Source organism: Herpailurus yagouaroundi, unplaced genomic scaffold, assembly GCF_014898765.1.
Source record: "Herpailurus yagouaroundi ecotype Mexico unplaced genomic scaffold, PumYag 569, whole genome shotgun sequence".
In the NCBI taxonomy this organism is placed as follows: domain Eukaryota; kingdom Metazoa; phylum Chordata; class Mammalia; order Carnivora; family Felidae; genus Herpailurus; species Herpailurus yagouaroundi.
The window spans coordinates 1,408,949-1,420,943 of NW_024412786.1; the positions used below are offsets into that span (position 1 = coordinate 1,408,949).

Below are 11,995 nucleotides of genomic sequence, written 5' to 3' on the forward strand. Positions count from 1 at the left end.
GTGTGTGTGTGTGTGTGTGTGTGTGTGTGTGTGTGTGTGTGTGTGCTGGGGGGAATAGCAAGGCGGGCTTCTCCTTGAGGGCCCTGGGTTTGAGGGCAGGCTCACAGGGCTCATTCCAGGGCAGGTAGAATGGGCTCACCTCCCTCCCCAGCCCTTGTCCTGGCCTTATCCTCCCTTCATCCAGCCTGGAGAGCTGGTGGAGGGCTAACCCTTACCCTTGCAGATTAGGCAGGACCCAGCCTTTCCACCAGGAGCCCCATCCCTGGCCCGGCCTCTGGCTCTGAGCCAATTTACCCAAGTCCAAGTTCCCCACCACACCCCACCTCACCCTACCAGGGCAGGTCGGCTCTTTCTGAACTAGAGCATTGATTCAGGCCTTAGGGGTGCTCAGAGTTACGAGTGGGGATATGCGTACCATAACTTGCTGTGGCAGTGGAGCCTACAGTCCATAAAGATCTGGGTACCAGCCCCAGCTCTGCCTCCTAGAGGCTGTGACCCTGAGTGATGACTCTCCTATCCCTCCTCCCCTGAGGGAGGCCTCCTGTCATGTCCAAATTTCACGGTACCCCTGGGGGTTCTCTGGGCAGGGTGGGGAGGAGCTGACGATGCTCTTCCCAACTCTCCCTCTCTCTACTTTCTATGACATCTCTACCATGTTCAGTCCTTCCCCATGGCCACCTATCCTGAGAACGGTCAGTGCAGAGGTGGAAGCTGGGCTGCCCTGCACAGAACCTGGGAGTGGAAGAAGCGGGTTCAAATCCGAGCTTTGCCCAGCACGCTGAGAGGCCACAGGCAAGTCACTTACCGGCTCTGAGCCTCTTCAAGAGGGCTGATTCTACCAACCTCCGGTGGTTGGGGGCTGAGAGCTCAGCGCTGAAGGCCCACATCTCAGCCCTTGCTCTCCTGCCTGAATCCTCCCGGGACTGGAGTATGCTGCTCCTCCTTATCCTGCCAGCCTCAGACTGTGGCCTCCCCAGCCCCACCCCACCTGGGGTTCCAGCACCCCCCCCACCCTGGCCACCAGAGTGCAGCTAAGGCTCCTTTCAGTGCCTCCTTGGACCAGAAGCCCTGGAGAGGGTCCCGTGGGCCACAACCGCTCCCTTAATCGAGGGTAGAGGCGGAAAGACTGCCTTCCTTCCACCATTACTGCTTGCCGAGAAACCCTATTACCATCACCAGGACTGGAAGAAAGTGTCCAGGAGGAAGGAGTCCTTTAATGGGGCTGCCCTAGCCTCGGGAGACATGACGGTGGTGGGGGGAGAGAGGAGAGGCTCAGGCTTGGGAAACAGTCTCCCATCCTGTTTTCCAAGGAGCCGCTGCCCAGCATTTCTACGAAGTATTCCTGCCCAAGGCCTAGGACCCACAGCTCAGGCCCCTACGCTCAGGGCCTGCCTCTAGGCCCTGCTAGCCCTGCCATTGGCCGGCAGGCCCCCTGCCCCAGGGCTGATCTGTGCCCTCTCCTCTTCCTCCCTGATACCCCCACGGTCTGCTAGCCACTCCTCAGATGTCCAGTGGCCTGTGGCTCGGGGTCATTTTGTACCCATTTGCTTATTCATCCTCTGACAACCTCCAGCTTCTGGGCAAGGTGACCGAGGCACAGAAGGACTGAGTTTTGTTGGTAGACTTGAACCTAAGCCTGTGGGAGCAAAGGCCACTCTCCACCCTGCAGGGCTCTGCCCAATGAGAGCCAGTGGTCTCCGGATCTCTGAAGGATATGACCCTGCTGCTCTTGTGAGAGAGGACAAGAGGATCACAAGTCCTGTCCTCCTTTCTGGGTCTCCTGAAGGGCAAGGAGTGGAAGCAGGATGAGCCAGCCTTGGAGTTAGAGGGCTCAAATCCTCCTACAAAGCTGTGTCCTTGGGCAAGTCTCTTCCCCTCTCTGGGCCTCAAATGGAGATAATAATCACACCCCACAGGGCCTCTACCAAAGGCAGGGAGATTCGTTAGGTTAGAGTTGGTGTCCAACAAGGTGGGGATTTGGGGAATGGCCAGTGCCAGGCAGGGCTCCCCTCGGAGGCCTGAGAGCCTGGGGCGAAGGGGCCTGCAGGGCCCGCTCCTCCTTGACTGCCCCCTCCTCCCCTAGAACCAGCTCCAGTCTCTTTCTGGGTTTCTAGGTGACTTGGCTGGCCCCTCTGGATGAGTTCTACTTTAAACCTACTGCTGCTACTGCCTCTGTATTGGGGGGGCTCCCACAGGGGCCCCCAGGCAGGAGCCCCCCCAGCCAAGCCCTGCGGGAGGGGCTGCAGCCCCCACCTATCCTGGTGCCCATGCGCCTTCCCCCCCTCCCATCTCTGGAGCGCAGATTTCAGGGCACCTGCTGTAGGCCAGGCACTGCGGAGCCCCTCCTCAACCCCCCTTGTTCGTGGACACCCACGAGGCTTCTGAACCCTTTGGGCAAGCGACACAGTGTTCCGTAGGAAGCCCAACGGGCTCCAGGTTCCGTCATGGGGGTCTGCAGAACGAGGGGGCTATTCTAGGGCTCACTCTGGAAGGCCGGGATGCTTAGGTCCTTAAAGGAGGCGGCAGGCGCCCGGCCTCCCCGGGCTAGGGACGGGGGAGGGGCGCCAGCCGGCAGGAGGCCCATTAGCTGGCTAAGTGCTCCCAGGGAGGGGGAGACCGAGCTGCAGCAGGGGTGGGAAGGGGGGGGCGAGGCGAAGTGAGGGCAGAGGGGGTGGGGTGGGAGTGGCTTTTCCTGCATTCAGCTAAGTGCTGCTGGAGTGTGGTGGGGGCAAGGCGCCCCAGGCCCATGTCTGGCCCTCCAGTAGTACCCTCGTCCCCGCCCCTCCGAAACCTTAGCGGGCTGAACCCTCTCGGTCTTCAGTACCGCCCTCTACACCCAGTCTCTCTGGCTGTACCCCTAACAATCGCCCTGGCGCCAAGCGCTCTCCTCCAACCCCAAGCAAGTCCGGAAGAGCACCCCCCCGCGAAGTGCCGGGGTCCAGGTATGTCCCTGCCCCATCCCCCCCTGGCTGCAGTCGCCGCCCCGACCGCCAGGGGGAGCCGCGGACGCGGGGCGGGCGGGCCCGACGCGCCAGGGAGGGGCGGGGCCAAAGCGGCCCCGCCCCCGCCCCGCCCCACCCGGGCCCCGCCGATTCTCTGGTCTGTCCGGGACAGACTGGCGGGCGGGCGGGCGCTGACGCCGCGGGGCCGGAGCGGGCCGTGCGGGAGCACGCGGACGGAGCAGCGGCGCCGTCGGTCCCCGTCGGGGCTCCGTGGGTCCCCGACTCGCCCCCGGCCGGGCCATGGCGGGCGCCAGGCCCGGCGTCCACGCGCTGCAGCTGGAGCCGCCCACCGTGGTAGAGACCCTGCGGCGCGGGAGTAAGTTCATCAAATGGGACGAGGTAAGCGCGGGGGCCCCCTGTTCCACCCAGATCCTGGGACTCCCTCGCTGAAACTCAGTCAGATGCCGGGGACCCCCACCCGAGCCTGGGCTGGCCACGGTGCCCCCCCCCCCCCCAAGCCAGTCTCGCTTGTGCTCCGGAAACTTGAGTCCCCAGTCGTGCCCGTAATGAAGACTTTGGCCCCCAACCCCACCCCCAATCCCTTCAGCTGTGGAAAATTTGGATTTCCACTCCTTGGCCCGGAGACCTTGAACCCCAATGAATCCCGGACCCCCCTTTTCACTCGCTCTTTCCACCCCTCCCTCCCGGTCTAATTCTGGTTCCCCCAACCCCGGCCTGGTCCCCAGACCATTGCCCAGCACTAGACTCTGGCTGGAGGACCCTGGTCCCCAATCTGGCTCAGCGCACCCCCATTCTTCCTAGTACCCTAGCCTGAACATTGTTCTCCATTCATCACTTTTTCACCCTATTCTTGCTGCACCCTTTTGCCCTGCTTCAGGAGCCCATCCCAGCTCAAGGCTCAGGAGAGAGCACCAAGTCACCCCCTAGTGGAGTCTTTGCCCCCCAAGTTCCTCCACTCCTGGGGAACTTTGCTCTCCACTTCTTAGCATCAGGGACTTTGAAACCCAATAAATCCTGGCCCCCCTTTCTACCGCCCCTGCCCCTGGTGCTTCCTAGAGGCCCCGGCCCCCACCTGCAGCTCCCCGCCCCTTCCTGCGCCCCACCCTCGTTTTTACGCCGCCCCCTCCTCTGCCCCCTGGGCCCCTCCTTCCCCAGGGCCTCCACCCCGCCTGCCTGAGCCTCCCCGCTGCTCCTTCCCAGTCAGGCCAGAGGCCTGGAAGACTCTGAGCTCCTTTCCGGCTGGGTGGGGCGGGTAGGCGTGGGAGCTGGGGGGAGGGGCTGGGGGCGTGGCCTGAGGCAGCAGGTGTGCCTTAGAGGGGTGCCTGGGAACTCCAGGGACCAGAGGAGACCCCTCCCCCCAGTCTCGCGCAAGGGAAAAGTTTCTCCTTTTCCTTCCAGTGTGATAAACCCAAATAAGGAAGTGGGAACTGGGAGAGGGCCCTGGGGGTGGGGTGGGGGTTGCTGACTGGGACTTGGGGCTGAAGAGCAGGGGGCCTGGACTGTTTTTGAAGGCCAGACACCAGGGAAGGGGCAGGGGAAGGCCCTGGGGTCGGTACCCACAGAACTCCCCTCTCCTCACACTACTGGGGGACCTGAGCCCCAGGGCAAGGTTGGGAACCCCAGAGAGGGGCTGAGGATGGGCGTCAGCACAGTGAGGCGGGGAGGTCCCCGCATCCCTAAAGTTCCAAGGCCTCCTGTCCTTTGTAAGAAAAGAGATGGGCGGGGCTGGTTGCAGATCCATTCTCCAGAAAAGGAAACTGAGTCTGGAAAGTAGAGACTAACTCCGGTCCCCATAATGGGGTGGCAGCTGAGGCCACGAGCCGAGAGCCTAGCAGGAGTCCTGCTTCCTTGCTGCCTAGGCCATGGGACTCTGGAGCCATACTGCCTGCGAGCAGGTCCTAGCACCTCCTTTTGACCTTAAGCAAGCACCTAGCCTCCCTGTGCCTCGGAATCCTCATCCGTTAAATGGGAAGTAGGATAGCACGGACTTCATAAGGTTGTTAGGAGGACTGAGTGAGCTCACAGAGGGCCACTTGGTCTGGATGACCCTCCCCCCAGCTCTGGCTGCTCGTCCTGGCCTGAGTCGCACAAGGGTGGCCCTGGGAGTGTGCCAGGGACCAGATCCTCCTCAGAAAATGGAGCTGGCGTATCCTTCCTTGTCCTTCTGCCAGCTGCAGGGCTGTTTGAGGGAAGGGAAGACAGAATTCACCATCTAGTCCCAAGGGCAGGGTGAGTCCCCTTCTGGGGGGACTCAGTCTGTGTGCTGTAAGGTAGGGGGAGCCACAAGACTGTGAGACTCCAGTTGGGTGCAGGGTTGGGGGGGGTGGTCATGGGCTTTGAGGCAGATGTAGGGGCTGACTGGTTGTCATGAGGCCCTGAGGGACACAAAAGCTGTGGAAGTCACACTTCCAGACCCTCTGCTTTCATTCCGTAAATATTCTGCAGGGGGCTCCAGGGGCCTCGGACCACTAGGGAGCTGTCAGACCCTCTGAGGAAATTGAGCCCAGGGTTGGGGCCTGGGGAGGGGGGGTCAGATTTCATGGGTAGAGAAGGAAGGAGAGGATATCCTAGCAGAGGAGCAACAGTGGAAAAGCTGGAGGACCGGAAAGGGAGTCCGTGGTCCCTGTGACTGAGTCTTAGAGTAGGATACAGGTGAGGGCGGGAGGGGCATTAGGACCCCAAATGTCACGCCAGGGACGATCGCGTGAGCTTTATCCAAGAACCGTAGGGAACCGCAAAGGACCTGTGGGCTGGATGAGGCTTCGTTTTCACTCAGTGGCAGGAGCACTGGGGTGGATGGCCGGAGGGAGTCCAGGGATCAAGCCTGGGCCACAGCCCTCACTCACTGACCCCTGCTTTCCCGTCCCGTCCCCAGGAGGCTTCCAGTCGGAACCTGGTGACCCTGCGTGTGGACCCCAATGGCTTCTTCCTGTACTGGACAGGACCCAACATGGTGAGGGTGGGCACTGGTACAACTTGCTCAGGTCTAGGACCCCTGGCCCCGACCCTTGAATCCCTCCTACCCACCCAGGAGGGTGGGGCCCAGCTGTTGGCTGACCTCTCCCACGGCTCTCTGGGCAGGAAGTGCTAAGGGCGGGGGCTGAGGCTGGGGCTACAGCAGGGGGTAGCCACTCCCTGGCTCAGGGGGCAGATCTTGGGGGCCCCTGGCTCCCGCCCCATAGCCTCTCAGACCTACTCTGGCATCTGGTTTCCCCAGGAGGTGGACACCCTGGACATCAGTTCCATCAGGGACACGCGGACGGGCCGTTATGCCCGCCTGCCCAAGGTGAGTGATGGGGTCCCGGACCGAGGGTGGGAGCGAGGCCTTGGGGGGACCCCTCTTTACCCTTGGCTTTCAACTACTCAGGACCCCAAGATCCGAGAGGTGCTGGGCTTTGGAGGCCCTGACACCCGGCTGGAGGAGAAGTTGATGACAGTGGTGGCCGGGCCAGACCCGGTGAATACAACGTTCTTGAACTTCATGGCCGTGCAGGATGACACAGCCAAGGTGGGCTGGGGCCAAAGGGTCGGCCCTGGGGAGCCTCACTGCTGAGTCAGCCATCACTTAGTGAGCATCCATTGTGTCCTAGGCTGTTCTCTACCCCTATTTCTAATCAGCCTCTGACAAGGCAGTATTTAAGCACTTCGCTATGGACGTACCTGGTTCTGGGTGTGGGCTGGGGCTGGGCCAACCCCTCTGTTCCCCGTTCACTCACCCCCCCCCCCCACCCTGTCTCCTGACCCCTCAGGTCTGGACCGAGGAGCTGTTCAAGCTGGCTATGAACATCCTGGCTCAGAACGCCTCCCGGAACACCTTTCTGAGAAAAGCGTGAGTCCCGGGCCTGCCTGGGGGGGCGTGTCGTGGGTTCAGGTGGCCACACCCAAGGCATGACCCTTCTGCCTGCCTCCCCAGATACACCAAGCTGAAGCTGCAGGTGAACCAGGATGGACGGATCCCAGTGAAGAAGTGAGTACCCCTTGCCTCAGCACCTTCTCTCCTGCCCCCACCTTAGTGACCTTTGCCCCCACTGACCCTGACCCCTCTCACCTGCTCAGCATCCTGAAGATGTTCTCAGCAGATAAGAAGCGCGTCGAGACTGCGCTGGAATCCTGTGGCCTCAATTTCAACCGGGTGAGGAGGCCGGGACAGGAGCAACGGAGGATGTCACGGAGGGTGTCTGGTCTCTTGGGGCTCGCTGCCTCTTGGGTTCTCACCCCACGCTTCTGGTCCCCAGAGTGAGTCCATCCGGCCCGACGAGTTCTCCTTGGAAATCTTCGAGCGGTTCCTAAATAAGCTGTGTCTGCGGCCAGACATTGACAAGATCCTGCTGGAGATGTGAGCAGGGCTGGGCCCACCTCCCAGCCCCCAGAGCGCTGTGTCTGGCCTCTGCTGGCATTCCTTCTTTCCGGCACAGCCAGGGGAAGTGGCACGGCCGGGGGTCCCCGTGCGCCAGGGCTGGGGCCGAGGCTGTGCCGTGAACTGCTCTGTGCTGATCCTTGGCTGGGGTTACTTTCATCAGCCTGTGCCCGGGGCTGGGGACCGAGGGGCTTCGATGTGCTGTGGGACTTTGCCTGAGCTCACACAGCGAGTGAAGACTGGGGCTGAAGTTGGGAAGCAGGCATAGCGGGCCAAACACTCTGTGGCCTCCAAAGCCCTTGCTAATGTCAATGCCGGCACCTGGTGGTGAGGAGGGTGGATGGGAAAACTGAGGCCCAGGGGGCACAGCCGTTTGCCCAAGTCCCAATCAGCAGGTGCTAGAGCCAGGCCCAGAACTCTCCTCTTCTCCCGGGGCGAGGGCCTGGAGCAGGGGCTGTGGAGGCTCTAGCCTGACTCAGCTTCCTACCCCCTTTAGAGGCGCCAAGGGCAAGCCATACCTGACGCTGGAGCAGCTCATGGACTTCATCAACCAGAAGCAACGGGACCCGAGGCTCAACGAAGTGCTGTATCCACCCCTGCGGCCCTCCCAGGCCCGGCTGCTCATTGAGAAGTATGAGCCCAACCAGCAGTTCCTGGAACGAGGTGAGCTGGAGGGGAGCCAGTCGGAGTTGGGGGCTGGCAGCAGGAGGCGCCCCAACCGACCCGGCTGAGCCCACCCATCCCCCAGACCAGATGTCCATGGAGGGCTTCAGCCGCTACCTGGGGGGTGAGGAGAATGGAATCCTGCCCTTGGAGGCCCTGGATCTGAGCGCAGACATGACCCAGCCGCTAAGCGCCTACTTCATCAACTCCTCACACAACACCTATCTCACAGGTGAGTGAGCCACCCTCGGGCAGCTGGAGCGGTGGCATCCGTCATGGATGCCCCTCACGTCACCTCCCTCATTTGGAGGTGACCCGTCCTAGGGATGCAGGCAGGGAACGGGCAGCCTACCCCAGGGCAGCGGGGCTTCCCTGCATGGGCACATTTCCCAGATGGCCCAGGAGCCTTTGCTGGGGAAGGGCTGGCCCGCGAAGGGACACTGAGGCTGGGCGCAGGTCACCGTGTGGTGGGCTTCGGAAGGAAGGAGGCCGGAGGCGGGATGGCTGCTGGGGCAGGTAGAGGTGAGAGGGAGTGAGAGAAGGAGGCAGGGCTAGACCAGGGCACCGGAGGCATTTGGATTTATCCTAAGTGGCGGGGAAGGGCTTTTCGGAGGCTGTTATTCAGGGGAGGCGATGAGGCCCAATAAAGGGAGCAGGTGCTCTGCAGAGATTGCATGGGAGGCAGCGAGGGGCCTCCCCGGGCAGGAGGTGATGGAGGCTATTCCAGGGCGGCGGCAGGCAGTGAAAGGAGGAAAGGGAAATGAAGGGCCGTGGGGTGTTGGGGACAACTCTCTACTTGAGGCCAGTAGATAGGAGGGGGATGTTTATCTGAGAGAGGATGAGCCCCGGCGAAGGAACCAGCCATCAGCCAGCCCTGCTCGATGCTGACTCTGCCCGGTTTGGATGGATGCCAGGGGCTGGGTGGCAGGACGTGGGCCCCGCCCTGGGGGATTTTAGGAGAGATGATGCTGGTTCCACAGTGAATTAAGGAGTGATGGAGGGCTGGCCAGACAGCGTGCCAGGGCCGGGCCGGGCCGGGCCGCCGCGGGGGCCTCTGCGTCTCCAGCATGGCTGATTAAGGGGCCGTGGCGGGCCTGGGGAGGAGGGTGAGGACCCCGGCTGGCCGGGCGGCTGTGGTGATGGAGCCTGGCCGCCAGCGGGGCAGCTGGCTGGGACGTCGTCGGTGGAGATGTACCGGCAGGCACTGCTCTGGGGCTGCCGCTGCGTGGAGCTGGACGTGTGGAAAGGGCGGCCCCCGGAGGAGGAGCCCTTTATCACCCACGGCTTCACCATGACCACCGAGGTGCCGCTGCGAGACGTGCTGGAGGCCATTGCGGAAACCGCCTTCAAGACCTCGCCCTACCCTGTCATCCTCTCCTTCGAGAACCACGTGGACTCGTGAGTGGGCCCCTGACCCGGGGATCCCCCCGATCGGCCCAAGACAGCCATCCCACCAGGGCACTCTTTGTTCCTGTGACCCTCTGACCCCGAGGGCCTTTGGTCTCCCCTGGGGACTGAAGTCAGCTTCACCCCACCCCGTCCAGGAACTTCTGACCTTTGACCTTGGCCCCACAGGGCAAAGCAGCAGGCCAAGATGGCCGAGTACTGTCGTTCGATCTTCGGGGACGCGCTGCTCATCGACCCACTGGACAAGTACCCGGTATGAGGGCTTGGCCCTGGGGCAGGGCGTGGGGGTGAGGGCGCCCCTGCAGGCCCTGACCTGTTTGTGCCCGCCAGCTGGCCCCAGGCGTCCCCCTGCCCAGCCCCCAGGACCTGATGGGCCGCATCCTGGTGAAGAACAAGAAGCGACACCAGCCCAGCACTGGTGTCCCCAACAGCTCCATTCGCAAGCGGCCGCTGGAGCAGAGCAACTCGGCCCTGAGCGAGAGCTCTGCCGCCACCGAGCCCTCCTCATCTCAGCTCGGTATGGCCCCTGCCCGGCCTTCACCCCCGATCCTGACCCTGAACTCTTAACCTCACTGAGTTCCACCTCCCCAGTGACGCTCCTGCGGCTCCCGGCCTGACCTCCCTCCCCGCGGGGTCTCTTACTGCCACGCAGCTGATGATGGGACCTCTGACCCCTGTCCCCGGGCACGCACTGACTTCACTGAACTATAGCCCAGCTGGATTTGGTTCCATCCGATTTCTGACCCCTCAACCTCAGTTTCCCACCTCGCAGAGCCCTCCTGTTAACCAGATTATGACCCTGAATTCTGACCTCTGGCCTCTGACCTCCATGAACTACCTCCTCATGCTTCGGGTGTGGCCCTCAGACCTCCAGTCCCTCTTCTGTGACCCCCACTGAGTCCGTCTACCCCTTGGTTATGATTTTAGCTAACCCTTGACCTCTCACTTTATCGAAGTCCCCTGGGCATGTGACCCCGACCGCTCACCTCACTGAGCCACCTCGTTGGGTATGGCTCTGATTGACGCCTGACTTGGGAATCCCACTGTGTCATCCTTTACCCCTGCTGCCAAGGCACCTGTATCTCAGTTCCTGGCTTCTGAGCCACGCTACCTCTCTCTCTGATGGATAGGACTCTGGACCCTGACCTTTGATCCGTGACCCCTATGCACTACTCTTGGCTTCTGCTCCTACCCCTAGCCACGCTGCCCTGAGATCACCCCCTGACCTCCCCACTGAGTCGCCTCCACACACAGCCCCTCGTGGCTCCTGAGTGTCTATGTTTGAGGACCCCTGTGGCCCTGTTTTCTGCAGGGTCCCCCAGCTCTGACAGCTGCCTGGGCCTGAGCAATGGGGAAGAGCTGGGCCTTGAGAAGCCCAGCCTGGAGCCTCGGAAGTCTCTGGGCGAGGAGGGGCTACAGCGGGGCCCTGATGCTCTTGGATCTGCCGACCGTGAGGATGAGGAGGAAGACGAGGAAGAGGAGGAACAGGCAGATCCCAAAAAGCCGACCTCAGATGAGGTCAGTCCCACAGGCGGGAAGAGGCAGACGCAGCGTGTTTTAATTCCCCAAGCGTTTGCTGAACACCTACTGTGTGCCAGACACAGCACTGTGTACTGGGTCTGACCATGATCAGATGTTATCCCTGTTCTCTTGGAGTTCCCAGGGTGTGTGGGGGGATGGGGGGAGGAGGGGGTCATAGGTACATAGGCACGGAAGCAAGTGTGAAGTTATGCTCATGACTGGGCCGGGGGAGGGTGAGTTAGGGGGCAGAACTGGGGGGAAGAAGGAGAGACTGACCTGGGCGGGGAGGTTAGGCGATTAGACCTGAGGAAGAGGAACATCACGTACGTACGCGTGTGTACAAAGGTCCTGTGGCAGGACTGGAGAGTGCAGGAAGGGGCAGTGTAAGACAAGGGAGTGTTGAGTTCCGAGAGGAGCCGCGGTGACAGGAAAGGTGGATCCTGAGGTCAGATTTGGGAGGGGACCAGAGTGGGGAAGGGTGTGTGCGGGTGTGTGCAGGCGTGGCCAAGCTCAGCATTGAGGGTGTCAAGTTCAAGGCTCTTGGTGGGTCACCCGAGAGAGGAGATGGCAAGGTGGTAGTTGGAAATAATGGCTCGTCTGCACGTGAATAACCGAGTCCCTGGGGTTGGGTGACGAGTGCCAGCTTCCAAGGATCAGGGAGGCAGGAGGCAAAGGAGGAAGGTGGGGCCCAGGGCACGTCGCCAAGGCTCCAGAGAGAAGCCTGTGGGGCAGATGGGACCAGGACTGACGGTCCACGGAGCGGCTGGGGCCCTTGCTGAGAGCCACTGGGCAGTGCAATTGCAGAGGCGGGCAGAGGGTCAGGACCTCCCTCCTGGCAGGGGGCAGATGAGGCAACTTCCAGCTGATGGCTGGGGGGCATGGCCCTGCCGACCCTGTCTTTGGCGGCCACAGGGCACTGCCAGCAGTGAAGTCAATGCCACTGAGGAGATGTCAACACTCGTCAACTACATCGAGCCTGTCAAGTTCAAGTCCTTTGAGGCTGCTCGAAGTGAGTGGGGTGGGAGATGGTGGGAGTAGGAGCCAGCCCAGCCTCTCCAGACCTGACCCCTTCCCCCGCCCCCCC

At 62.1% G+C, this 11,995-nt stretch overlaps 1 protein-coding gene across 2 annotated transcripts in view; it reads left to right on the top strand.

The window, feature by feature from the left end:
- Positions 1 to 3,111: 3,111 nt before the first annotated feature.
- Positions 3,112 to 11,995, top strand: part of PLCB3 (phospholipase C beta 3) — a 15,420-nt gene continuing 6,536 nt past the window's right edge. Inside the window, exons 1-15 of one of the 2 annotated variants that reach the window (XM_040466183.1) lie at positions 3,112 to 3,341; positions 5,839 to 5,916; positions 6,181 to 6,249; positions 6,331 to 6,471; positions 6,713 to 6,792; positions 6,877 to 6,930; positions 7,020 to 7,095; positions 7,199 to 7,299; positions 7,817 to 7,983; positions 8,069 to 8,215; positions 9,141 to 9,381; positions 9,559 to 9,643; positions 9,721 to 9,907; positions 10,703 to 10,908; positions 11,824 to 11,920. In XM_040466183.1, the coding sequence (XP_040322117.1) occupies positions 3,243 to 3,341; positions 5,839 to 5,916; positions 6,181 to 6,249; positions 6,331 to 6,471; positions 6,713 to 6,792; positions 6,877 to 6,930; positions 7,020 to 7,095; positions 7,199 to 7,299; positions 7,817 to 7,983; positions 8,069 to 8,215; positions 9,141 to 9,381; positions 9,559 to 9,643; positions 9,721 to 9,907; positions 10,703 to 10,908; positions 11,824 to 11,920 (1,828 nt within the window). In that variant the 5' untranslated portion in view covers positions 3,112 to 3,242. The remainder of the gene's footprint in view (positions 3,342 to 5,838; positions 5,917 to 6,180; positions 6,250 to 6,330; positions 6,472 to 6,712; positions 6,793 to 6,876; positions 6,931 to 7,019; positions 7,096 to 7,198; positions 7,300 to 7,816; positions 7,984 to 8,068; positions 8,216 to 9,140; positions 9,382 to 9,558; positions 9,644 to 9,720; positions 9,908 to 10,702; positions 10,909 to 11,823; positions 11,921 to 11,995) is intronic. The other variant, XM_040466184.1, reaches the window with a different exon arrangement.